Raw genomic sequence first — 26,411 nt, forward strand, 5'->3', positions numbered from 1 at the left:
GTCAGAGAGCGACCCAAGAACGGGGGTGAAAATGATCCGGACTTCCCCCCGGGGCCTCCGGAGAGAAGAAAGCAGGGGGTTATGGAGACCAAAACAAAAATTTTAGTACAGCATTTAAAACAATCATCTTTCTCTATTCCTTCTTCTCCTTCTCCTTCTCACACCTCTTCCTCATTCCACCTTTTCTTCTCTCCTCTTCCTCTTCTTGACCTCCTCTCTGGCCATCCAGCTGTTTCCAGCTTCACCATCCAACCTCAACCCATCACCACCTGAGACCAGGCCAGATTTGAACCAGCAACCTCTTGATTACGAGGCGAGGCTTTTCTCACAAAGCCACCAAGTCTCACATGAGATTAATGCTTTTTTTGGGGGGTTTATCTTTTTTTTAAAGGCGGGGGAGGGAGTGGGGGGGATGTTGAGTGCGAGAGAGAGAGAGAGAGAGAGAGAGAGAGAGAGAGAGAGAGAGAGAGAGAGTTGGGGAACTGGTAGACCTCAGATGAGTTTGATCATCATCAGTATTTCAGTCAGATCTTCTTCAAGAGACTTTTGATTTCAGGTGATCATAAACACTTTATCAAGTCTTGGTTGAGGGAAAGTGAGAAGTTGATTTGACTCTAGAGGAGAAAGTAGGGAGAATGTTTCTTGGACTTTTGGAGGAGTGTACCTAAGTGGTCTTCATCAACATCAGTCTTTCAGTCACTTTTATCTCAAAATGAATGTTTAGGTCTCAGATGCTCAAGAAAGTCTTAGTTGAGGGAAAGTGAGTGATGCACTATAATTGACTCTAGAGTCGAATCTGGAGAGCTGGGTTTAGACATTTGGTTCTAAGTTGGTGAACGGGTAGACCTTAAGGGTTTAGATCAACATCAGGCTTTCAGTCAGATCTTCTGAAAGAAACTTTGATTTCAGATTATCCTAAACTCTCTATAAAGAACCTCCTAGATATAAGAACGTGGGTAGTTGACTTTAGAAAAGAAGATTAAGAGCTTCACTTATTGACTTTAGTTGACTCTAGAGAAGAAGCTGGAGAACTTGGTTTCTTGGACAACATCAGTCTTTTAGTCACCTGACATTTTGATTTCTAATGACCCTAAACACTCAAGCAAGTCTTGATTGAGGGAACATGAGAGTTGACTTTGCTCTAGAGACGAAAGTATTCAGCTTGTTTCTTGGAGTTTTGGTAGATGCTCCTACACACAAGAATGTCTTAGTTGAGGGAAAGTGAGTAGTAGAGACTAAAGAGAGGAGATATGACTCAACATCAGTCTTTGAGACACTTGACACTTTGATTTCAGATGCTCCTAAACACTCTATCAAGTCTTAGTTGAGGGAAAGTGAGAAGTTGATTTGACTCTAGAGAAGAAAGTATGGAGCTGGTTTCTTCAACTTTTGGTTCTAAGTTGTTGAGCTGGTAGACTCTACCTTATAGGATTTGACCAACATCAAGGTTTCAGTCACCTGAGACCAGACTTCTTTCAGACACTTGTCTTTAATTTCAGATGCCTCTAAACACTCTATCGAGTCTTAGTTGAGGGAAAGTGAGTAATTGACTTTAGTTGACTCTAGAGAAGAAGCTGGAGAGATTTTGGTTTGTTGGGCGTTTGGTTCTCAGTAGTTGAGCTGGTAGACTCTACCACCTGTAAGAGGAAGAGGAACAGCATGTACTGAATGATTTATTGTGGGAGATGATCAGTGGATGAGTTGAATGGAGCTGAATGGAGATACAGTTCCTCACAGATACCCAACACTAACACATTTAGTTTAATGTAGATTTAGGTGCTACATCTTTATTTAGCAGAGGTGTGCAATAATGAAGTACAAATACTTAGATATGTTACTTAAGTAGAAATGCTTCTCATCGTTCAATAAAACCCCTATCCAGATAAATCTCTCCATCCAGATAGAGTGAATCTGATTTTGATTGGATGTAGAGAAGTATAAACATATACCATTCCCACTCCCTATTGGTTTATACTGTGATCCATCACACCTGCACATGTAGTAGTGCACTACAGGACTCTGTGGGCGTGGCCTAAGCTTCTGTTCTTCATAGCTTTACTCTTTCCTCTTACATTACTTTTACACTTTAGGTAGTTTTGAAACCAGAACTTTCACTCTTTATGTAGCTTTAGATCAGCTCGAGAACAGCAGAGTGTAGAGTCTGGGATTTCCTGTCAAAATAAAAGTCCCCCTAATATGTAATAATAATCAGTTTTGAGGCTGTAAATGAAATATTATGAACTAGTTTAATAATCTGTAGAGTTTAAAACGAATTAAAAGCTTTTCAAAACTATTAAACACATTTAAATAACATAGATTAATAAAAGAAAAAGTAAGAAATTCTACTAAAACTAGTGTTGCTGGGTAATACAGTTTTGCGCTGGGACTTTATCAATATATTCTGACTCAGGACACAGAACTCTTTAATAAAAATAACATTATAGAGAAAAATATATTTCTTTCAGCCACTGACAGCATGTTATATACGAGGCGAATAGTTAAAATCTGTGGATTTGAGAGGTTTGATTGTACTAAAACTAGTGTTGCTGGGTTATACAGTTTTGCAATAGCACTTAATGATAATATTCTGATTTAGCACACATAACTGTCTGATAAAAAGCATTGTGAAGAAAAAAATCTCTCTTTAAACCACTGACAGCATGTTTTATATTCACCTAATATAAACCTGCTGTCAGTAGCTGAAAGAAATATATATTTTTTATAATGTTACTTTTATTAAAGAGTTTTCTCCTGAGTCAGAATATAATATATACTAGTTTTAGTACAGTTAAACCTCTGAGATCTACAGATTTGTACTATTCGCCTCGTATATAACATGCTGTCAGTGGCTGAGAGAAATATATTTTCTTAATTTAACATTGTTTAACAAAATATTTTAAATACTGAAAACATTTACAATAAATGTGCATCAATTAAACATGCTTACAACAGTTACAAACATTGTGAAATGGTTGTTAAAAACCTCAACTAGTTGTTCAATGACAAATGTTTAAACATTACATTATTTATCATTAAAATTCCTTAAACTATTGTCTCAGATCATAATTGATTAACAGGATGTACTAACACTACAACACTAGGTTTAGTACGATTTCTTATTTTTTTATTTTATTATCTACATTATTTAAATGTGTTTATAAGTTTCGAAAAGCTTTTTATCAGTTTTATACTCTACATATCATTAAACTAGTTCAAAATATTTTATTTACAGCCTCAAAACTGATCTTTATTACGTATTAGGAGGACTTTTATTTTGACAGGAAATCGTTTCACAGTGCTGTCTGGGTTTGGCAGTACTTATCGTGATGGCATACTACATACTACTCGCGTACTAAATCTGCCTAAAGCCAGTATGCAGTACGCAGTATGTGACCAAACTGAGGATCTGTAGTGCACTACAGGTACCCGGATGGTGTACTACTCCGCTCAGATTTCGCAGTGTGCATGGAGAGCTATCTTCGTGGTGTACTGCATCCCAACATGCATTGCGGCTGGCTCCTCCAGCTCGCTTCAGAAAAAAACAAGATGGAGGCGAGTGCGAGAGATTTTCAAATTATGGAAATATATATATTTTTAAATTAAGGGAATTATTTTGGAAAGTATCGGCTCACCGCTGTCGAGACCCTCCGCTGCCGCGGCCGAGCGCTCTCCGCGGCCGGGACCCTCCGCAGTGTGCAGCAACATACAGTTTTAATAAATGATTCTGTTATTTTAATAAATAATTTCCTCAGTTTTAATAAATTATTCTGTTATTTTAATAAATAATTACCTCAGTTTTATAAATTATTATGTTATTTTAATAAATAATTCCCTCAGTTTTAATAAATTATTATGTTACTTTAATACATAATTCCCTCAGTTTTAATAAATGATTGTTATTTTAATAAATAAGTCCATCAGTTTTAATAAATTACTCTGTTACTTTAATAAATAATTCCCTCTGTTTTAATAAATCGTTCTCTTTATTTAATAAATAATTCCAATAAATCGTTCTGTTAATTTAATAAATAATTACCTTTGTTTAAAAAATCGTTCTGTTGATTTAATAAATAATTTTCTCAGTTTTAATAAATCGTTCTCTTTATTTAATAAATAATTCCAATAAATCGTTCTGTTAATTTAATAAATAATTACCTTTGTTTAAAAAAATGTTCTGTTGATTTAATAAACAATTCCCTCAGTTTTAATAAATCGTTCTCTTTATTTGATAAATAATTCAAATAAATCGTTCTGTTAATTTAATAAATAATTACCTTTGTTTAAAAAATCGTTCTTTTGATTTAATAAATAATTCCCTCAGTTTTACTACATATTTTTCTTTTAAATAAGGGAATGATTTGAATACAAATTAATAAAATTGTTTCACTTGTGCAACGTGTCTCATTTCTTTTATTGTTGAGATTGTGTAAATATGAATGAGAGTTTGTTTAAATGTTTTCTTCTTGTTGGTATTTACATAGATGAAAATAGTAATCTACTAAAATAAATAGAAAAACATATTTAAATATAACTGGAACTTTCTTGGGTTGTTTCTGTTTACAACTCACTGTGAGGAATTCGGAGCACTACAGAGGACTGACTGGTGTGTCATGGGGCCATGTAGGGTACTACAATCAAAAGTGTTGCAGTACCGAATACTACATACTGGGCAGTGTGTAGTATGCAGTACATACTAGTGCAGTATGCAGTACGCAGTATAGTAGTATGCCATTCCGAATACAGCCATGCTCTGATCTACTTCCTGTTCGCAGGAACAGTTCAGGAACATCACCCTGCTGTTCAAACATCACTTTATGCACCAAACAAGGTCTAAATTATCATAAACTGAGCTGGAATGGCCTTACCTCAACCTCGAGCAGATCTCTGAGATTAATTAGAGTGGAAATTATGAGCCAGAGTCTGACCTCTCATAAAAAATTCTCATAAACACACTCCTAAACCCTGTGGAAATCCTTCCTGAAAGAGCTGAAAATAATATAGCTGTAAAAAAATGGAAGGCAGACTGATTTATATACTTTATGTGAGTTTTAAGAACTTTTTAAGTCTTCTAATCAATCCCACCTGATCCTTGTAATCACTGCCTTATATGGACACGGTGATTAACCAATAGGTGAGCTCTCTCTCCAGCACCAAACACGTGCGATTTAAATAATGTTAAACACTTTAAATGGATCCAAAACCCCCAAAATTAAAGGATTCTCCTTTAAAGGTACTCCTCTCTGCTCCAGTGCTGTGTGAAATGAGGATAAATATCCCTATCGTTTCTACAGTAATTTCATCAATTATTCATGCAAATATATAAAGTAGGCTATGATGAAATGTGTTGCCGTGGTCACTTTGCATAAACTTGGTTCATAGAAGTGATAATAAAATAAAATCTTCACAAAAAAGTGTTTTTTTGCGACGTGACGCTGCTTTACGTTAGTTGACGCTTAAAAAAATGAAATTAATTGAGTTTATTTTCATAACTCAATTTAAATACCTGTATAGTTAAAAAAAATGAGCTACTGCATCTACCTCATCTGTTTTTTATAATTTAATATATATATATTGCTGCAGTAAAAGGTAGTAATTCTCATTAGTGAAAGTTGGGTTTAATGTCACTTTGAAATAAAGTTGGAAAAAAGTAAGCAGTGATATTATTTTGTCATATTTTTTGAAGAATAACTGAAAACATACTTAAATGTGATATATGATATATATCGTTTTCATGATATAAAAATGTGGTATAGGCTTTAATTAAAGGCCTTAATTATTGGTTTATAGACTTAATAATATATGGGATTAAACAGAACTCTGTAGAGAACCCTGTTACTGTGAGAAACACACTGGGACTGAAAAGACTCAGATATAATCAGAGGTGGAAAAAGTACTGAATAATTAAGTAATTAAGTAAAAGTACTTTGCTAAAATTCTACTCAAGTAAAAGTAAAAGTACCCATCTAAAAATCTACTCGAGTAAAAATAAAAAAGTACTCAATTTAAAATGTACTTTGAGTAAAAGTTACATAGTTACTTTTAATTATTTGATGTAAAAAAAGAAAAACAAATCATAAATTAAATAGTTTTTAATGAACTATTATTCCTCATAATAATTTGGATCTTTCAGGCAGTATTTGTTCAGACCCCCCATAAAACATTTTCAAGAGCAAGTGGTATCGGTTTCTATCATCCATTTTTTTCTTTACTATTAAAAAGTTAAGGTCATATATGAGACTATAAACTGTATTTTATAGTTTTACAGTTCATTATTATATTTTAGCTTCCCATTGCTCTGCTTTAACTGATATTTACATGTTTTTTTTAACATTTAAGCAGATTAATGTTTAATGATAAATATACTCACCACCACATGCTTTCTCAGGTTTGATGTGGAAGTTGTGAAAGCTGCAGCTCTGTCCGGCGGGGCACAGTTTGTATTGCATGAGGACGTTACTGCCTCGTTATTCCACACACGAGCATCCCTGCCAATTTTTTTATTTTTATTATTCAGACCATTGTTTTTTTGGGTTTTACTCAGTAATTGGGAGTTTTCCAATGTAGCAAAGTAAATTACTTTTGTCAAAATGTACTTGAGTAAAAGTAAAAATACCTATTTTAAAAACTACTTTAAAAATGACAAATTACTCATAAAATCTACTCAATTACAGTAACTTGAGTAAATGTATTTCATTACTTTCCACCTCTGTATATGACAGGTGACATCCCTAACTGACTGGAAAAAGATACAGTCATATGAAAAAGTTTGGGCACCCCTATTAATCTTAATAATATTTAGTATTTTATCTAATAACTGATGTTCACAGTAATATTTCAGCAATTGTCCACCTTAAATACCTTTTCTCATGATTGGATACACCTGGCTATGAAGTTCAAAGCTCAATTAGGTTACCAAACCAGTTTAGTGCTTCAGTAAGTCAGTAAAAAGTAGTTAGGAGTATTCAAATCAAATTTTGGTTTAATGCATATTGCACATTTTCTGTTGGTACAATAAACCTCATTTCAATCCTGAAATATTACTGTGTCCATCAGTTATTAGATATATCAAACTGAAATGGCTGCTGCAAACACCCAAATATTTACAACTAAAAATGATTAAGATTAATAGGGGTGCGCAAACTTTTCATATGACTGTAAGTTAGGAAAATGGTTGTAGTCCAACATACACTATTGAAAGGGAGTCTCCTGTCCCAACAATCTATCAAAACGCGCTGACATCTTTCCAACCAACCAAGCCAAAACTCATTAGGGATGGACAGTAAAAATCCTCATTAAAAAAGATGAAACTTTTTAAGACATGGTTAAATCAGTCAACACGGTCTTGGCGCTACAGGGCCATATAAGGACCATCTTTAAAAAACAATTATCAATGCTTGAATGATGCGATTTGGCCCAAAAATGGAAAAGATTATATGACGTATAGATGGAGCCTTGATGCCCCAGCTACATGCATTCTCACCAACAATTCCCAACCCATTTTACAAGTATAAAATTGTGTGTACGGAATGTGTTTCTCTGAAGATTAAAACTACCTGCTAAATAAAGCTGTCTTAAACAGACGGATTCTCTTCTTGTCTTTTAGTCTTTGTTTTATTTTTGTATTCTTAGAGAAATTAGATCATTTCAGTAAGCAGTGGTGAGCCCCGGTTTCTTCTCGGGGGGAACCATCCTAAGAGACGTGTTCAGACAAAGTCAAAAAGTTCCATAATGTGATGTGTGATTTTTCCCATATCGCCCAGCACTACTCCACTCAGTGATCCACAATTATTTTTTAGTTAAGCCGTCACAGCAGCTGTTCTATATCAAAGAAAACTAAAGAAATCGATTAAAATCCCTCTCAAACACCAGAGCTGCTTCCAGAAACTTCAAAAATGACTCATTTTGTGGTGCCGTCCTTCTGCAGCTCAGAAAACCGGAGGAGAAAAAACGAAAGAAGCCGCTTAAAATCCTCCTAGAAGCATCCTACCCAGTGGCTATTTATAAATCATATTTTAAGTAAATTTTATCCTTTTTTTTGTTAAGATTATCTTTGCTTATCTTGTTTATATGTCTTGTTGACTGCAGGTTTTTTCACTGTAAATCTTAAAAAGTATTTTATTCTTTCTTTCTAGATATTTTGCACATTTATATTTTTGCACTTTAAATTGTAAAACTGTAAAAATTCAGATTAGTAATATTGTAGTTCACAGCGTTTCACTGCAGCTCATACTGTGTATTACGATATACCTGACAAATAAAACTAGAAATTGAAATGAAAATTTTAGGGATTTCGAAGTGACATCACGTTACATACATTATTTAAAGAATTAATTATTTATTTACTAATATATATTTTTTATTGTGTATGTGTACAACTATTATGACTGTGTGTATATATATATATATAAAGGGGAGGAGGAGAGGAGTAGTATGAAAGGAGGAGGAGAGGAGTAGAAAAGGAGTGCTAGGATAGGAGAAGGAAAGCAATAAGAAAGAAGAAGAAAGGAGCAGGAAAGGTGGAGGAGAAGAGCAGTAGGGAGGAAGAAAAAGAGCAGTAGGAAAGGAGGAGAGGAGCAGTAGAAAAGGACGAGCAGAAAAGGAGGAGAGGAACGGTAGGAAATGATAGATGTAGGAAAGGATGAGTGGAAAAGGACGAGGAGAGGACACAGAAAAGGACGAGTAGAAATTGAGAAGCAGAAGAAAATAAGGAGAAGGAAAGAGGAGAAGAGCAGCAGGAAAGGAGGAGGAGAGCAGTAGAAAATGAGGAGAAGGAATAGAGAAGAGCAGTAAGAAAAGAGGAGCAGTCGGGAAGGAGGAGGAGAAGGAAAGAAGGAGAAAAAGAGCAGCAGTTGCGGAGAAGGAGAGGAGCAATAGGAAAGTAGGAGAAGAAGAAAAGGAGGAGAACAGTAGGAAAGAAGAAGAAGAACAGTAAGAAATGAGTAGGAAAGGAGGAGAAGAAAACTAAACTGCAGTGAGAAACTGAAATTAACTGGTCAAACATACAAAATACACAAACACAAACCTGATCCAGACTTTCAGGTGTAAACAGACTCTAAATACAACAAAAATAATCCAGTTCTGTACACATAGACTCTAAAAATGTTATGGCTTCCTTTATTAATATTATTTGCTTTATATATATATATATATATATATATATATATATATATATATATATATATATATAAATAAAATAATATATATATATATATATATAATATATAAATAAAATAATAATATATATATATATATATATATAAATAAAATTATATATATATATATATATATATATATATATATATATATATATATTGTCGCTGTCCAATGAAAAACAAGTATCTCTATTTTTGTCGGTTTTAAGTTTAATACATAATTTGAACACATAAACTCTCTTACCAAAATTGTACCAAAATTCCTTGATGAATGGACCAATAGAAACTCTTCAAAATTACCTGAAATAAACTCTTTTTATATTGACATTAATTGAAAGTTTAGAAGATTTTTTCTCTCTCCTGTAAAGTTGCTGTTTTGGAGATACTTGTTTTTCATTGGACAGAGACGATATGAAGTTATGGTAGTATTTGTTTGAGTATTTCAACTTTATTTTTCCTGTTTTAGGTTTTAAAGATATTTATATTAACATTCTTTTAAAAAAACCTTCAATTGATAATAAATACAAAAGGTGTCATTTTACAAAAAAAATAATAACAACTAAATTTCAAGAAAATCTAGAATTTGAAATTGCTTTGGTTAATATTTCTTTAGCTTTATTCTTAAAAGAAATCTTCAATTAATTTTTCGTTCAGTTTAGTATGCATCTCTATGCCCCAATCAGTAGCATTATAAGCCTGCTGTATTTTTGAAGTTCTCCTTTAAGTAAGAAAATGCTTCCTGTTTATAAATAAGCGTAGAAAAAGTGAAGGAAGGTGTGGATTATGTGTGTGTATTATATTTGTTCTCCTCCAAACTTCTTTTCTGTTCCATTTCCTGCAGTTTTCTGCACCACAGAGACGAGGAATCAAACGCTGATCATCTTCAATATCAAATCTGAGAGAAAAAAAAGAGAAATCACCCAAATTAAAGCAAATTAATAAATTCCGTTCAGAAATACTGAAGATGCTGTTCGGCTGAATTGTGTAAATATATTTGTCTTATATATACAGAGTTTATACACTTTTTATCCAATAATTTATTTTAAGTTTCAGGACAATACACATGTATTTGTGTTTCCTTTTCTTTTGTCCCACAGGTGATGGAACTATTTCCAGTCTATGCAGATTTACTGTATTGCAGGTAAATAATCATCCTACTAGTTATTGGAGAAATTTATACACTGAAAAATAATATAAGCTATTTTTCAACAGTAACAGTGCACCACCATTAGAATCAAAAAGGGTGTTGTGCCAAAAAGTGCACCCCTATGGGCTGTGATAAAACTTTGTCTGCAATTTAAAAAAAATAAATAAAAAAACAGGTGTTGTGTCAAATTTGGCACACATGCCAAAAAGTGCACCACCATGGGAACCGAAAAAACTTTGTCTGTGATAAAAAAAATTACAAACATTTGGCAACTGTGCCAAAAAAATGCACCACCATGGGTTGCGAAAAAAACTGTCTCCGAAAGAAAAAAACAAAACAAAAAAACATTTTTAAAAACAGGTGTTGTATCAAAAAGTGCACCACCATGGGAACCAAAAAACTTTGTGAAAAAGGTGTCGTGCTAAATTTGGCAACTGTGCAAAAAATGCACCCCTATGGGTTGCGAAAAAACATTGTCTGCAGAAAAAAAAAAAAAAAAAAAAGGCCAAATTCGGCCAAACAAAAGTAACAGTTTACACATCAGAACCTGACTGTTAATAAAACAGAAATATATATATATACACACACAATAAACAAAAATATAAACAACACTTTTGGTTTTGGTCCCATTTTTCATGAGCTAAACTCTTTTTTTATGAACACAAAAGACCTTTTTCTCTCAGATTTTGTTCACAATTGGGTTTAAATCTGTGAAATGCCGACAAAAATTACACCAAACAATTTTCAAGAGATTTCTCCATCACAGAAATATTTCCAGAGTTGTGATAAAATCACGAGAGTGTTGTTAGAGTGGAGTTAGAATGGGGTCATCTCGATGGTTCAGAGTAAGGAGGCTAAAGGATCACCTTTTTCTCGTTCTGAGTTCAGATAAAATCAACCGTGTTTAATATTATCGTAAGTCTTAAGACTCGACTCACACAAATACTGACGTGAACAAAGTCAACAACCAATAGAAGAAGAGCTACCAGTCACAGGTGTGGTATATTAACATGCTGATTAGACACAATGAATATTATACAGGTGTACAGGGGCGTAGCAGCAAATTCTTGGCCCTGTACACTCTCAATGTCAGTGGGCCCCTATCCATGCCAGTACACAAAGAACTGGAACAAATCAGGATTTTCATGGGCCCCTCTCTCTACTTGGGCCCTGGGTACTTAGGTCCACTTTTCCCCCCACTACCACACCCATGCAGGTGTACCCTGGGCTGACCTGGTTCTGCAGTAACACTGTGTGGTGAAAATACACATTAAACATACTTTCTCTGCATTTCCATAAATGTATTTTTAAGCAATGTGCTTTGAATTATACATTAAAAATATATACAGTAGCATTAAATACTGTTTTTTCCCCCAGTGTCATTAAAGTTTACACAATATGTGCATCAATATGCAAAGCGGTAACTTACATTTACAATATACTTCAAGTGTCACCATATAACACGAATACTGTTGTTAATTTAACTCATAAAAACATGAATACCTATGAATACACAGAGTTAGCATTAGCTTCTACAGTATATATCAATACGAAATTAGCACTGCAGCTGTGCTTAACTCACCAGTGCAAAACGTGTAATAAACTCGGCGTTAATTTATTTTATGACATTTATAAACTCCCCCCCCCCAAAAAAAAAAAAAAATTATATATATATATATATATATATATATATATATATATATATATATATATATATATATATATATATATATATATATATCTCAAAACTCAGTCCTAGTTCATTCCCCGTTTCACATATGTGGTATTTTCGGTCATTCTTTTTACAGTATTTCTCGATTGTTTATACACAAATGCTGGTACTTGAGACACAATGACCATAACAAGTAACTTATAATATAATGACTTTAAAGCGCTGTCTGTGTTTAAAATACTGTACTGTGTTAAAAAAAGAACCAAATAAGACATTAACTGTTTCTAAAATCGTTTGCTCCTCGTAACTCTCCTATTGGTTGTTGACATTGTTCACGTCACTATTTGCTTGAATCAAGTCTCAAGACAATGGCTGTATTCGGAATGGCATACTACTATACTGCGTACTGCATACTGCACTAGTATGTACTGCATACTACACGCTGCCCAGTATGTAGTATTCGGTACTGTAACACTTTTGATTGTAGTACCCTACACGGTCCTGCTGTGACACACCAGTCAGAGCGCTGTAGTGCTCTGAATTCCTCAGAGTGAGTTGTAAACAGAAAGAACATGAAAAATGTCCTACCTTTTCATTATTAAAACTAATGAGATCTGCATACTGTCCAGAACAGCAATTGCTGCTTTTATTTTAGAGTTTAATGTAAGTGCAGTTAACCCAATTCTAACAACCATTTAGCAGCAGCCCCCACAACCCAAGTATGTTCCACTTATTTAAATATAATTTTCTATTTATTTTAATAGATTACTATTTTCATCTATGTAAATACCAACAAGAAGAAAACATTTAAACAAACTCTCATTCATATTTACACAATCTCAACACAAATCAAACAATTTTATTAATTTGTATTCAAATCATTCCCTTATTTAAAAGAAAAATATGTATTTAAACTCAGGGAATTATTTATTAAATCAACAGAACGATTTATTAAACGAAGAGAATTATTTATTAAAGTAACAGACTAATTTATTTAAACTGAGGGAATCATTTATTAAAATAACAGAATACTTTATTAAAACTGAGGGAATCATTTATTAAAATAACAGAATACTTTATTAAAACTGAGGGAATTATTTATTAAAATAACAGAATAATTTATTAAAACTGAGGGAATTATTTACTACATTAAGGCAGCACACAGCGGAGGGTCCCGGCCGCGGAGAGCGCTCGGCCGAGGCAGCGGAGGGTCTCGACAGCGGTGAGCCAATACTTTCCAAAATAATTCCCTTAATTTAAAAATATATATATTTCCATAATTCTCTCGCACTCGCCTCCATCTTGTTTTTTTCTGAAGCGAGCTGGAGAGGCCAGTCGCAATGCATGTTGGGATGCAGTACACCGCGAAGATAGCTCCCCATGCACACTGCGGAATCGGAGCGGAGTAGTACACCATCCGGGTACCTGTAGTGCACTACAGATCCTCAGTTTGGTCACATACTGCGTACTGCATACTGGCTTTAGGCAGATTTAGTACGCGAGTAGTATGTAGTATGCCATTCCGAATACAGCCTATAATAATATTAAACATGGTGGATTTTATTGAAACGCCAGTAATATATACACATAGTAAATATGTAGTGGCATTAAATACTGCTTAAAGTGCACTTTAGTGTCGTTTTTTCCCAGTGAAATTAAGGTGTACACAGTATGTGCATCAATACGCAACATAGTTCATTTATAATATACTATAAGTGTATTAAAAATGATGTTTAATAATAATAAAAAAAACACAAACTTAAATCTACTGAAGTTCGCAGAAGTTGTACGAAAAAAAGCTTTTAAAAGCACAACCTAATCATTTTATGTTGTATTTAAATATAATAGCTTAATTACAACTGAAATATACTTAACTTGCCATATTTTTTTTTAAATAATACATTTAGTATGTATTTAATACGTATTATTTTAATGTAAAAACATTAAAGTATGGACTTTTCCGTGTTAAGTGCGTTATACTTTTACAAAAAAAGTAGCTTCTAAAGTTTATACAGTTCCAGTATTTACAATGTATAAGCGAATTTAACCACTATATTTCCAACTGTTACATACGAAAAAAAATGATAATACTAGCGTTATTCAGCATAAACAGGGTACATTTCTTTAATAACTTTTATAAACTTTCCTAAATTAAAATATTTATCCCTCGAAACTCACTCTTAGTTCACATTTACAGTATTAAACATTTAAAATCACCATATAACACGAATACTGTCGTTAATTTAACTTATAAACTCATAAAACATGAACACCTATGAATACACGGAGTTAGCATTAGCTTCTACAGTATATATCAATCAAAAATTAGCACTGCAGCTGTGTTTAACTCACCAGCGCAAATATTCCAATAAATCCGGCGTTTTTCCACCAAAAGCGTTTCTCTCCTGCGTTTTCTGTTCAGTGAGAAGTCAATAAAGACTTTAAATAAGCTCTCAGCGCTTATTTTTAACTTTTAACTTGTTTTTTTTTCTCTGTTTTACAGCAAAATAACTTTCCGACTCTTCTGCTGGCTGGACCGACACGCCCACCGCCCTCCAACCCGCCTCCCGATTGGCCGGCTGGATTCGGTATCATCCAATAGGAAAATTACTAAATAAAATAAATAAAAAAATATGTTTTTTTTCGTCACATTTATGTATTTCTGTATTTATTTATAGGGGACGATTTCTTAGTTTAATTAGATTAATCACCCCTGTATTTAATAATGTTATGTTATTAAAACAATAGTGTAAAACTGCACCTTTTAGAGGGATCTTTTACTGTGGCCACCAGAAACTACACCTGTATAATAATCACTGAGTCTAATCAGCATCTTAATATGACACACCTGTGACTGGTGGATAATTTATTTCAGGAAAAGAGCAAACAAACACAGATTTACATCCAACTGTGAACAAAAATCTGAGAGCAAAAGTCGCGTTGTGTTCATAGGAAAAGTCTATAGGAGAAAACCAAAAGTGTTGGGTTTATATATATTATTTAGTGTATGAATTATTAGCATATACGCACACATACATATATTTATATACACATACAACAATACTACTAGTAGTAGTTCATAAATAAATTAACATATGTACAATATTCCCAGTATTTACAATAAATAAGTAAATATATGCGCTTCCAACTATTATATACAATAAAATAGAATTCTAGCAGTATTTAGCTTAAACAGGGTTATTTAAAAAAAAATAGTTTTTAGAAACTTTTTGAACATAAAATATCCCTAAAAAAAACTTAGTCTTAAGCCACACTGAACATATTTTGTTTTCACAAGGAACACTAAACTCTAAGGTTATATATTCTCCTATTCACACTGACTCGTCACATGATCAAACACGTGACACACAGGTCTTCAATCAGCAATCAGAGCTTCAGTATGAAGCTCAGCCTGATTAGAGCAGGTAAACTGTAGGATCTATCATCCAGACTTTCAGAAATGAGAACAGGTAAGAAATCTACTCTCACTATAAAACTGCAGGACTGGATATAAATACAGTACCAATAAGTACAGTACTGCTTGTAGACTGTAGGACTGTAAAATTAAATTGTTAAGTATATTTTAAATATACTTAAGTAACATTTAAACTGTTTAAACTACTTCATGTATGTAACCCTTATTTTAAATATGCTTTCAATAAAATTATAATACATTTAATTATTAGAGTATTACAACTGCATCACTATTTATTATACATCAGGTAAATTAGAAATGTACTAAAAATGTATGTTAAATATATATATATATACATATAATATATGAAATATATGTGAGTACAAATATACATGCTTCTTGTTCCTGTACTATACTGTACTAATACTGTACTGTACTATAACTTTTAGCCTGTTACAAATTTACTAGAATGTTTTTTAAATTAGTTTTAGTAATTTAATTTACTTTCTAAAAAGTTAAATGATACATTGCACTTTAAGTGAACTACCGTAACAGCTGTTTTTAAAACACTTTGCTAAAAATGTACAAAAAATTAATTTGGAAATAAATATTCTAGAAGTATATTGAATTGCATTAAACTAAATGTGTACTTCATAGTAGTCTATTTATTTAAAATACACTATATTGTACTTTTTTGAAAGTTTACCTAAACATTTGATAAAAGCATAATATTAATGTTTTTTTAAATATATTTTAAGTACATAAATGTGCTAGTATATTTACAGCATACTTAGACATTTCTCAATATGTTTTAAGTACAATTAAATATATATATGCTTTCCCGCAAAATCTTACAGCACTTCCATATCTTCCCTCTGCTGAAAACAACTTTTATGGAGATGCGGATTTCATTTTCCAGCAGGACTTGGCACACTGCCCACACTGCTCCACAAATACAAATTGAACTCATATAATATGTTCTTATATTTTAAATACACATTTTTGGGGTTTTATTGGCTGTAAGTAAAATAAATAAATGCTTAAAATAGATCACTCTGTGTTTAATACATCTATCTAATATATGAGTTTCATATAGTAACTTCAAATCGTTTTCTTCAAAACAAAAAAAAAGGCAATACTAAAAATCTAGTGAAGTAAGTTGCCTTGAAATTTTGAGTTTTCTCAACTTTTACATTTTTACACTGTAGTTATAGAATGTAGTTTTCCTTCAGTAGAAAATGATTTAGTATTTGTGTGTTAGTAAATGTTGTAAATTTTGTAAATGCTCTGTACTCCACCTTTAGGTTTAATCCCTGTCTGGGAAACTTAACTCATTTAAAATGAAAAAAAGGACTTTTGTACATTGGTTTGCAGTGATTATTGACTGTCAGTCTTGTTAAGTTGTATTTCCAGGTTCCAGGTTTTGTCTAAACCAGACAAAAACAGAGGATTTTCACACTGAAGACGAACCAGATCATGATAAACTTCATCCAAAACAAGACCACTTTTTTTAAATTTACAAAATTTTGGTTCTTTTGTCCTGAATGTGGTTTTCAGCACCTTAAGGTAGAGTCTCCCAGCTCAACAATTAAAGAACCAAAAGTCCAAGAAACCAAAATCTCTCCAACTTCTTCTCTAGAGTAAAGTCAACTACCCACGTTCTCTTAACTAAGACCTGATAGAGAGTTTAGGATAATCTGAAATCAAAGTCTCTTTCAGAAGATCTGACTGAAAGCCTGATGTTGATCTAAACCCTTAAGGTCTACCCGTTCACCAACTTAGAACCAAAAGTCTAAACCCAGCTCTCCAGATTCGTCTCTAGAGTCAATTAAAGTCCATCACTCACTTTCCCTCAACTAAGACTTTCTTGAGCATCTGAGACCTAAACATTCATTTGAGATAAAAGTGACTGAAAGACTGATGTTGATCAAACTCCTCTAAGGTCTACCAGTTCCCCAACTCTCTCTCTCTTTCTCTCTCTCTCTCTCACTCAACCAATAACCCCCCCCCCCCTCTCCTTCCCCCGCCTTAAAAAAAAAGACAAACCCCCCCAAAAAAAAAGCATTAGTCTCATATGAGACTTGGTGGCTTTGTGGGAAAAGCCTCGCCTCGTAATCAAGAGGTTGCTGGTTCAAATCTGGCCTGGTCTCAGGTGGTGATGGGTTGAGGTTGGATGGTGAAGCTGGAGACAGCTGGATGGCCAGAGAGGAGGCCAAGAAGAGAGAGTGAGGAGGAGGAGGAGTGAAGAAAAGGTGGAAGGAGGAAGAGTGGTAAGAAGGAGAAGAAGGAAAAGAGAGAGGTGGTAGTTTTAAATGAAGTTGTATGTACTAAAACTCTTGTTTTGGTCTCCATAACCCCCTGCTTTCTTCTCTCCGGAGGCCCCGGGGGGAGCCCGGATCATTTCCACCCCCGTTCTTGGGTCTCCCTCCGACATCCCCTCGTCCTCGGGGTCTGCCCGCGGGTCTTCCTGAACCTTGTCCTCAACCGTGATCTGGAGTTCCTGATCGGTCTTGAACCGATGACCTCCTGACCGGAGGCGTAGCGTCTACCATTGAGCCACAGGATCTCACACCTACCATACTTTTTTTTTTAAACTTGACCTTCGATTTCAGACATAGCCGTGCAAAACTTCAACCTGCTGACCTGAGCTGGGTTTGAACCAAGAACCTACTGGTTATTGATCCGCAGCTCAAACCACTGAGCCGCCCAATCAGACTTCTGCTGCGCCAAAGCTGGGGAACAATAGTCTGCTTTCCCGTGGGAAGAAGAAAAAATGGAGGGAAGAAGGGGGAAGAAGGGAAAAGGAAAGAAAGCGAGAAAAAGAAAAGTTAACCATCGAGCAAAAACTGAAAAATGAATTGTTTCTGCCTCTTTAAAAAAAACTGCGGTGTTTATTTCGTTGAATATGTTTCTTTTTTATTATTATTGTCATTTTCTGAGCTAAAGGGAAGATCGGGGCAGATACAAAGGTCGCGAGTTCAAATCCCGGTGTGCTATCAAAGAACAGCAGCTTAGATTTTAAATGTAACTAAAATTAACTGAAACTTAAAAGGCATTTAAACAAATGTTTTCCCATACACCAATCTTAATTTACTGTTAATTTATTATTTAATTAATTTATAATATAATTATTATATTATAAATTAGTAAAACAGGTATACCACAATGTTCTATATAGTGTAACAGGTATACCACAGCGTTGTATGTAACAGATATACCACAGTGTTGTATATAGTGTAACAGGTATACCACAGCGTTGTATATAGTGTAACAGGGATACCACAGTATTGTATATAGTGTAACAGGTATACCACAGTATTGTATATAGTGTAACAGGTATACCACAGCGTTGTATATAGTGTAACAGGGATACCACAGCGTTGTATGTAACAGATATACCACAGTATTGTATATAGTGTAACAGGTATACCACAGCATTGTATATAGTGTAACAGGTATACCACAGTATTGTATATAGTGTAACAGGTATACCACAGCGTTGTATATAGTCTAACAGGTACACCACAGTGTTCTATATAGTGTAACAGGTATGTCACAGCGTGGTATATAGTATAACAGGTACACCACGTTTTATATAGTATAACAGGTATACCACAATATTGTATATAGTATAAAGGGGTATACCACAATAATTTAGATAGTGTAAAAGGTATACTACAATATTCTTTATAGCATAACAGGTATACTACAATATTTATATAGTATAACAGATACCACAACATTTTATATACTTGCAGTTGGTTTTTATAATATGTTTTTTTTTTACAAACAAGAGACTTGAATAACTAACTGAATTTCAAAGGAAATTTATTTGAATTTACACTCAAAAGTGTAATTATTTTTACCAACAGAGACATTATCAAACATTTAACAAAAAATGTTAGGAGTCCAGCTTATTTTACTCTATAAATAACATGACGGAGAGAAAAATTGTCAGCAACAACAACAAAAAAACAAACAAACTAAATACAGTTAAATGTACAGTGTTTAGGTATGGTCAAAATACAGTTAAATGTACAGTGTTTAGGTATGGTCAGCTTTTCTCTTTTTTGTCTCCTCAAGCCACTTTTCCCGAGACATTGTCTCTGTATTAGGGCAATATATTTTCCCTTTATACTGACTGTGCCCTGTTGTCTCAGTTCTGAACTGCCCACACTTGCGACAGGAGTTTGCCTCCACTCTCCTTTTATTAAACCTGGCCTTGGATGTGGATTTCTTTGTAGTACACATGGATGGGGTTGGTGCAACCGATGAAGCTGTTGTAGCTGTTGTCTGGGCAACAGTACTCACAGACGAGACAGGGAAGGATACAGGTATGGTAAAAATGGAAGACAAAGGAGGGGAAGGCTTAAATATCACTGCTGGCTGACTTAAAGTTGTAGTGGTTTGCAGAGAAAATGTTTGAGAAGACGGGACAGTTGAAGGCTTTGGAAAAAGTTTCCTCTGAGCACACATCTTCTGACGTGCAGAAGGTGGTAAGAAGTGGTCATCTGTTGATGCAGCTCGTTTTTTACACTTTGCCTGCCCTACTGTGCTTTGTGGCAAGTGGTACACATGTTGAACACCTGGTGGTGGAGGAGCAACAGCAGGGCGAAGATTTGCAGGCTGAAGAGGCTCAGTGGCAACAGGGACAGAAGATGGCAGGTTTATCCCTTGCAGCACTAACTGAACATCCTGTTTCTTGACTCGTTTGTTGTACCATTGGTTCAGGGTGGTTGAGTTGACTTCCACTAGCTGAAGAGTGGTGCTTTGCATAACAGCACCATTACCCAGGATAAGCTGTCGGATTTTGCTGTAGTCTTTTAGAATCAAAGCCCACCTTGACAAAGTCACCTGCCCTTGTTTTTTTGGGCTCCTGTGTATTCCACAGAGCTTGACAAAAATGGCTTCCAACAGACGGCAACAGTCTGGCCACTGGGCAGGAGAACCAGAGGAGCTCAGAATGCAGCGTTTTAGGCTCTCCACACCAGGGGTAAACTCTCTTTTTTTCTTTGGTGACCTGAACCTGCCTGTGGTGAGCCGGTCCTGATAACGAGCAGCAAAAGCTACACGCTGCTGGTCATATGGTAGCAAATTTTGCCAAAGTCCTATAATGGTACTAGCCTTTTGGTTGGTTATTATCAGACTTGTTTCACTGCGAAGACCCACTAGGTACTCAGCAAGGCTGTCCACACGGTCCATCCCAGGTATGTTATGGTCATCTACAGCCTGCAATAACAAATAAACCCATTAAGATTAGTGATGGTTGAGAAAGAGCAAATGCAAACCACATTAATAAATATTTCTTACTCAATTTTTATAGAATTGATAGCTTATTTTCTCAGTGTGAAGTAACTGTTTGCTTACCAGTTGCTCTACAGGCTCCTCTGTAGTGGCATCGGTGGTGGCAGAGACTGACGCAAGTGGAGCAAGGGGCATGAAGGACGCTGACATCTGTGCAACTGGAGCAGGAGCCACGCAGGAGGCAGAGGACTGTATAAGTGCAGGAGGAGCCACGCAGGAGGCAGAGGACTGTGTGAGGGCAGGAGGAGCCACACAGGAGGCAGAGGACTGTGTGAGGGCAGGAGGAGCCACGCAGGAGGCAGAGGACTGTGTGAGGGCAGGAGGAGCCACGCAGGAGGCAGAGGACTGTGTGAGGGCAGGAGGAGCCACGCAGGAGGCAGAGGACTGTATAAGTGCAGGAGGAGCCACGCAGGAGGCAGAGGACTGTGTGAGGGCAGGAGGAGCCACGCAGGAGGCAGAGGACTGTGTGAGGGCAGGAGGAGCCACGCAGGAGGCAGAGGACTGTGTGAGGGCAGGAGGAGCCACGCAGGAGGCAGAGGACTGTATAAGTGCAGGAGGAGCCACGCAGGAGGCAGAGGACTGTGTGAGGGCAGGAGGAGCCACGCAGGAGGCAGAGGACTGTGTGAGGGCAGGAGGAGCCACGCAGGAGGCAGAGGACTGTGTGAGGGCAGGAGGAGCCACGCAGGAGGCAGAGGACTGTGTGAGGGCAGGAGGAGCCACGCAGGAGGCAGAGGACTGTATAAGTGCAGGAGGAGCCACGCAGGAGGCAGAGGACTGTGTGAGGGCAGGAGGAGCCACGCAGGAGGCAGAGGACTGTGTGAGGGAAGGAGGAGCCACGCAGGAGGCAGAGGACTGTGTGAGGGCAGGAGGAGCCACGCAGGAGGCAGAGGACTGTGTAAGTGGAGCAACAGGTGGTACAGAACACTGGTGTGGTGAGGGAGAAGAAATGTGAGTAGCAGGCAGCAGAGGTGATGGTGGATACTGTGAGAGCACAGATGTTTGTTCTGATGGTGGCACAAGCAGAAGGCCAATGGAGGGTGAGGTCACAGCTGGGATGGTGATGGTAGCAGCCAATGGATCAGCTAAAATGTTATCCAGGATGGGAAACACAGGCTCATCAAAACCCTCATCTAGGTGTTCATACTCCAAGGCAATGTCCTCTAATAACTCATCTGTCTCTTCAGTTTCCTTCTCCATCTCTGGAAAAGAGTGCCCAGTCTGCTCATACAAGTAGTCGATACCAATTAATTCTCCTGTAGGAACAAATACACAGGAACCAGAGTTGTGTTAAGATTTGGATATTTAAAAAAATATATACACATTGTCTTCAGTTACTTGGACTTGAAACATAACATTTGGCATTTTACATTTGGGACTGCTTGTTGAACTAATCTACTTTTATTTCTGATGGAACTTCTCTTTAATAAATAGTACAAACATTGATGTATCTTGAATGGTTGATGTAAAATAAGATAAAGTTGGGTTGTTACTCTGCAAATAGTATAACTTAAAACAAGCTCAATAACATGTTAAATTAAGAGAATGGACCTTGAGCTGGGTAACATAAATACTTTGACATTAAACAGTTTGGAGTGTTTTAAGTTCAGAATAACTTACCAGTGTACTGTGTGGGTGGCTGAAAGGATGGGACAAACCTCCGCCCAAGCACTTTCAGAGAGCTGTTGTTCACACTGTGAAGCAGGTCCCCAGAATAACATAGAAAAGAGGGAGGTTTGGATGCCACAGACTCCACACTCCTGTTATGATTCCACCTGTTAAGACCCTCCAACAGGTACAGCTGAAAGTTGAGACTGTTGGCCTGTGTACCTTAAAAATACACATATATTTTAATCAAACAGTTTAACCATCGCAATGCTAATTTGTTCTTTGCTAACAGTAAATGTCTTTTAATTATATTGCCACAACTCACCTGGGATGAATCTGTTGAGGTGCAGGTGGAAGGATTCCAGGGATGTAGAGCCTCTTGCACATCTGTACCTGGTTAGTACAATGCCTTCCACTGTGGTGTTCCCTATGTCAGTGTACAGTGGTACACCTGGTACATCCTGAATGCACTTTACATGCCTCTGCTGCACACGCCATATGTGCTCCATTCTGACATTGTCCAACAAAGGGACACCCATTTGGTCTCTGCCCTTCTCTCCCATCAGCTCCTGCAGGAGTGTTTGAATGAGGAGGATTGTGGTCTCCTCACCCCGTGTCCTTCGTCTGCAGTACTGGGCCAGCTCATCTTTTGTGATGTTCCTGTCCACCATTGCACTGGTCACCCCAGGAACACCCTCTTTTTTAAGCTGTTTCCTCTTTGCCAAGCGCAGCAAGGCAACATCATTTGGGTCCCATTCAAAAATGCACGAGGACAGTCGGGCCATGAACGTGGGGTACAGAGGATGAGCGTCAGTGGTACAACCGACAGCCAGGCGCCTCATAAAATGGTAGATGTCCAGTCTGACAGTGAGGTCTGGCCAACCGCTAAACCTCTCCTCCAGTTTAGTCTGCCCACCTGTGTCCTTGCAGCAGCCAGAGTCCACATACAAGAGCTTTGGTGGCACCATGGCTGCCTGGGAGTATCTCTTGATGAGACCTTTGACCATTGCATCCAATCCTGGCCCCTCTTGCGCAGTGAGCACACTGATGAGAATTTGACCTCTCTCGTTGCTGACAGAGGTCATCCACTGTGCTGTCCCCTTGGCTGGACCAGCAAGCTTCCTTGTGATCTAACAAAACAATAGGACATAAGATTGCATTGCATCAATAATCAGCCATTGTTAAATGGGAATTGTTAATTAGTAGAGAAACCTACTGAATCTCACTGATTTAACATATGGTGATAGAAAGGAGAGGTTATATCTGCAGTGCAAATAAAGCCATTTCATTTGCTATTCAAAACCACCAGTAAACCTACAAGTGTTTTGTGTGTTGATCATAAAATAGAGGTAATTTTAGAAGCAAATAAAATTTCAAACAGCAAAGCCAAGAACAATTCTGACTCCACACATTTCTTTAGAACAGAGCATTTCACACACAAAAACCCTGAGTGGAATTTTATCTAAATGTTACACAGTAATGATCTAATACCTTTTTAGTGGAGTCCATTTTTAAGATGGATCCAAAAATGGACGTAATGGAAGCCTTGATGTGGTCGACTCGACTCATTATGTCCTTTCCGTAGACTGTAAGAAGCCATCTTTCTGTGGGGACAGCAATCGGCTCTGGGGGCTCTTGAAAAACCACAGGAAAAAGGCTGGGATGCGCTACAAAAGATTCACACTCCCCAAAATATCTGGCAAGGCGAATCAACCACTCCTCACTGTGATTTTCTTTTAGCTGCTTTAGGAGACGATTGGAGCTGTTCCCCAATGTCCTCTCTCTCATCAGACGGATGACCCTAATATCACAAGCATACCTGCAAAACAAGACAGACAACTATTGTAGAATTTTGTCTGAGGTAAATTTAAAGTTGTGCTCAGAATGTAACTGACAGTCGGTGCTACTTACTTTCGTGTGAGGATGATTCGGAACTCTGACCGGTGAGGGACATCCAGTTGGTCCAGGACGGTCTTGCTTGTTGACAGATGGGTGACTTTACAAAAATTGCAACGGAGAGTCTCGGTCACCATCAGGTAATATCTGTCAATGTCCAAGACATGTCGCACTCTTTTATGGATTCCGCAACCAGTCAGCTGCTTGCCGCAGTCTGGGCACTGCAACCTGACCTTCCACAGGTGGTATGGCATCCACACAAGAAGACGATGGGTGAAGAAGGGATCTGGTGTGGGCACCTGATGGTAAATCAGAGCTGGTGTAGGTGGCTCATACCATAGCTTCAGGCCACTTCTAAGTCTCTGATTCCCCCACAATGTGGATGCTATCCATTTCTGGTCTTGTAGAGGGATGTTTTTCTTCATCTCTGCTGGCAACCAGAAATCATTGAAACCAGAAGATGACAGAGCAGGAGATTGAGAAGGAGTCTGAGGGACAGGTGGGACAGCAGGTACAACAGAGGGAAGACTGGATAGAGTGGTTTCCACACTGGGGCAGTCATCTGATGCACAGCTGGTGGTAATGGATTCACTCTGTTTCACACATACACACATTAAAAAAGGGATAATTAAAAATATATTAAGGCAACAAAGACAAACCACATCCTAATTTAGACACTGAAACTTACAGAAACGGTGGACACAGAAGACATCGACAAGGTGGATGGCTTCCTCCTTGCAGAGATAGATAAAGAAGGAGGCAAGGAAAAAGGGGATGTGGTCTGGATGTAAGTCTTGGGACTGCATGATTGCTGCAGGGCAGTGGATGTGGCCCTGGCAACAGCAGGACTGGTGAATGCAGGTGGGCCAGCTGTAGTAGTGTCAGTGGCATGATCCTAGAGAACAGATTTTACATCAACAACAGTTTATAGCGAATTATACTGACAGCTCAAATTATGCTATGATATAACAAACATTTACATTCTCTAAACCAGTGTTCTCCAATCTTGGCCGGTATGCTTTCTAAACTACCAGCAGCACTACTTGCTTAATCGGCTAGTCTCAGCCTTTAAACAGTTGGTTATATAGGACATGTCATTGCTTGGTTGAAATAAAAACATACACCCTGACTGGCCCTTTACAGATCGGAGTGGTGGCCCATGCACTAAACCATACCTTAGTTGGAGGCCTGGCCTGACTAAGCACTGGTTTTGCTGCAGCGACATGCTTTCCACCAAAACGAGATGGTTTAAACTGAAGAAAGAAAAATAAATTAGAGCAATTTAGTCCAAGTGGTATCATATAAACATCTTAATTTTAAAAAAGCAAAAAAACATTTGATCATACAAATGATCATACAAATATAATGACCATTGTTTTTCTTAATTTTACACTGATAGAGATTTGACTACATTAATTAATACATTAATTAATGTGTAGAAATTAGTAGAAATGTAGAAATTTCACTAATTGGGAACAGAAAAAGAAAATCGTATTGTACCACATGGGAGTACTTAAAACTGGTTTGAGTAAGAACGCTCTTTCAATAATAATTCCAGCAAAATTTGTCTACCAAAAACTGAAGAAGACCCTTTTTAAGGGTAAAAAACAAACATAAAAAGTAAGAAGGGAATACTTCACTCACTATTTGTCGCTGGGAAACTGTGAGTGTGGGTAAAGAGGGGCTGGAACACACAGGTTGTCTTGATGTGCATGGCACAGTAGATGTATGTTCACTAGTGGTCTAAAGAAATACATTAAAAAATATAGCCGCAAGCGGCAATCATCGGGTTCAAGCACCAACTTGCACAATGGTGCCTACTGGAGCATTGAATGGTGATGTGTAAGAAGGTCTAATATGATTGGAGATGCCCTGTCACATTTAGAAATTATCAAGTTTTTCACCTGTTATTAATGTTGAGCAGAGGCCTTTCAACCTGATCAGTGCTTAAATTCACATGTAAATCTAGTGAACTTTGTAGGATATTCATTAAGTGAGTTAGAACTAGTCAAAAGGTGTCTACATGTTATTGGTATTGATCAGGTGGCTTCAACCAGAATGTTCACAAAGTGGTATTCAGATTGACCTTTGAACCTTTGCAGAACAAGCTGAAATGTTTGACCAAACAAGTTTAAATTAACACAAAGGAGTGAATGTTCTGATATGACATGTAATTACGAAGTTATTATAAATCTAGTTCTGAATTAAATGGCGCTTCAT

The 26,411-nt window shown here is 36.6% G+C and overlaps 2 protein-coding genes and 3 long non-coding RNA genes across 6 annotated transcripts; 1 reads left to right on the plus strand and 4 right to left on the minus strand.

The window, feature by feature from the left end:
* Positions 1–9,940: 9,940 nt before the first annotated feature.
* LOC111189868 (uncharacterized) lies at positions 9,941–14,488 on the minus strand. Its single transcript, XR_002648908.2, has 2 exons — positions 14,324–14,488; positions 9,941–10,047 (listed from the first exon to the last, which is right to left on the minus strand). It is a non-coding gene; the product is annotated as an uncharacterized LOC111189868 (long non-coding RNA).
* LOC111189869 (uncharacterized) lies at positions 10,046–14,561 on the plus strand. Its single transcript, XR_002648909.2, has 3 exons — positions 10,046–10,136; positions 10,250–10,293; positions 14,475–14,561. It is a non-coding gene; the product is annotated as an uncharacterized LOC111189869 (long non-coding RNA).
* Positions 14,562–19,407: 4,846 nt separating this feature from the next.
* On the minus strand, positions 19,408–23,302 carry LOC111192419 (histone deacetylase complex subunit SAP130-like). The gene is made up of 4 exons (XM_049480935.1): positions 22,621–23,302; positions 22,308–22,517; positions 20,754–21,943; positions 19,408–20,615 (listed from the first exon to the last, which is right to left on the minus strand). Exons 1-4 carry the CDS (start codon positions 23,300–23,302, stop codon positions 19,431–19,433), a joined length of 3,267 nt encoding a protein of 1,088 aa, XP_049336892.1. The 3' UTR covers positions 19,408–19,430.
* Positions 22,755–24,923, minus strand: LOC125802508 (uncharacterized). 2 transcript variants are annotated; one of them, XM_049480761.1, is made up of 4 exons: positions 24,880–24,923; positions 24,207–24,784; positions 24,020–24,114; positions 22,755–23,417 (listed from the first exon to the last, which is right to left on the minus strand). In XM_049480761.1, the coding sequence occupies exons 1-4, from the start codon at positions 24,901–24,903 to the stop codon at positions 23,377–23,379; spliced, it is 738 nt and encodes a 245-aa protein (XP_049336718.1). In that variant the 5' UTR covers positions 24,904–24,923; the 3' UTR covers positions 22,755–23,376. The 2 variants fall into 2 exon arrangements, with proteins under 2 accessions (XP_049336718.1, XP_049336717.1); XM_049480760.1 differs by having other exon boundaries at positions 22,755–24,114.
* A 19-nt stretch (positions 24,924–24,942) lies between these two features.
* On the minus strand, positions 24,943–25,930 carry LOC125802509 (uncharacterized). Its single transcript, XR_007439637.1, has 3 exons — positions 25,836–25,930; positions 25,367–25,444; positions 24,943–25,086 (listed from the first exon to the last, which is right to left on the minus strand). It is a non-coding gene; the product is annotated as an uncharacterized LOC125802509 (long non-coding RNA).
* Between the last annotated feature and the right edge of the window lie 481 nt (positions 25,931–26,411).

The sequence above is a fragment of the Astyanax mexicanus genome, chromosome 6 (genome assembly GCF_023375975.1).
Source record: "Astyanax mexicanus isolate ESR-SI-001 chromosome 6, AstMex3_surface, whole genome shotgun sequence".
Taxonomy (NCBI): Eukaryota; Metazoa; Chordata; class Actinopteri; order Characiformes; family Acestrorhamphidae; genus Astyanax; species Astyanax mexicanus.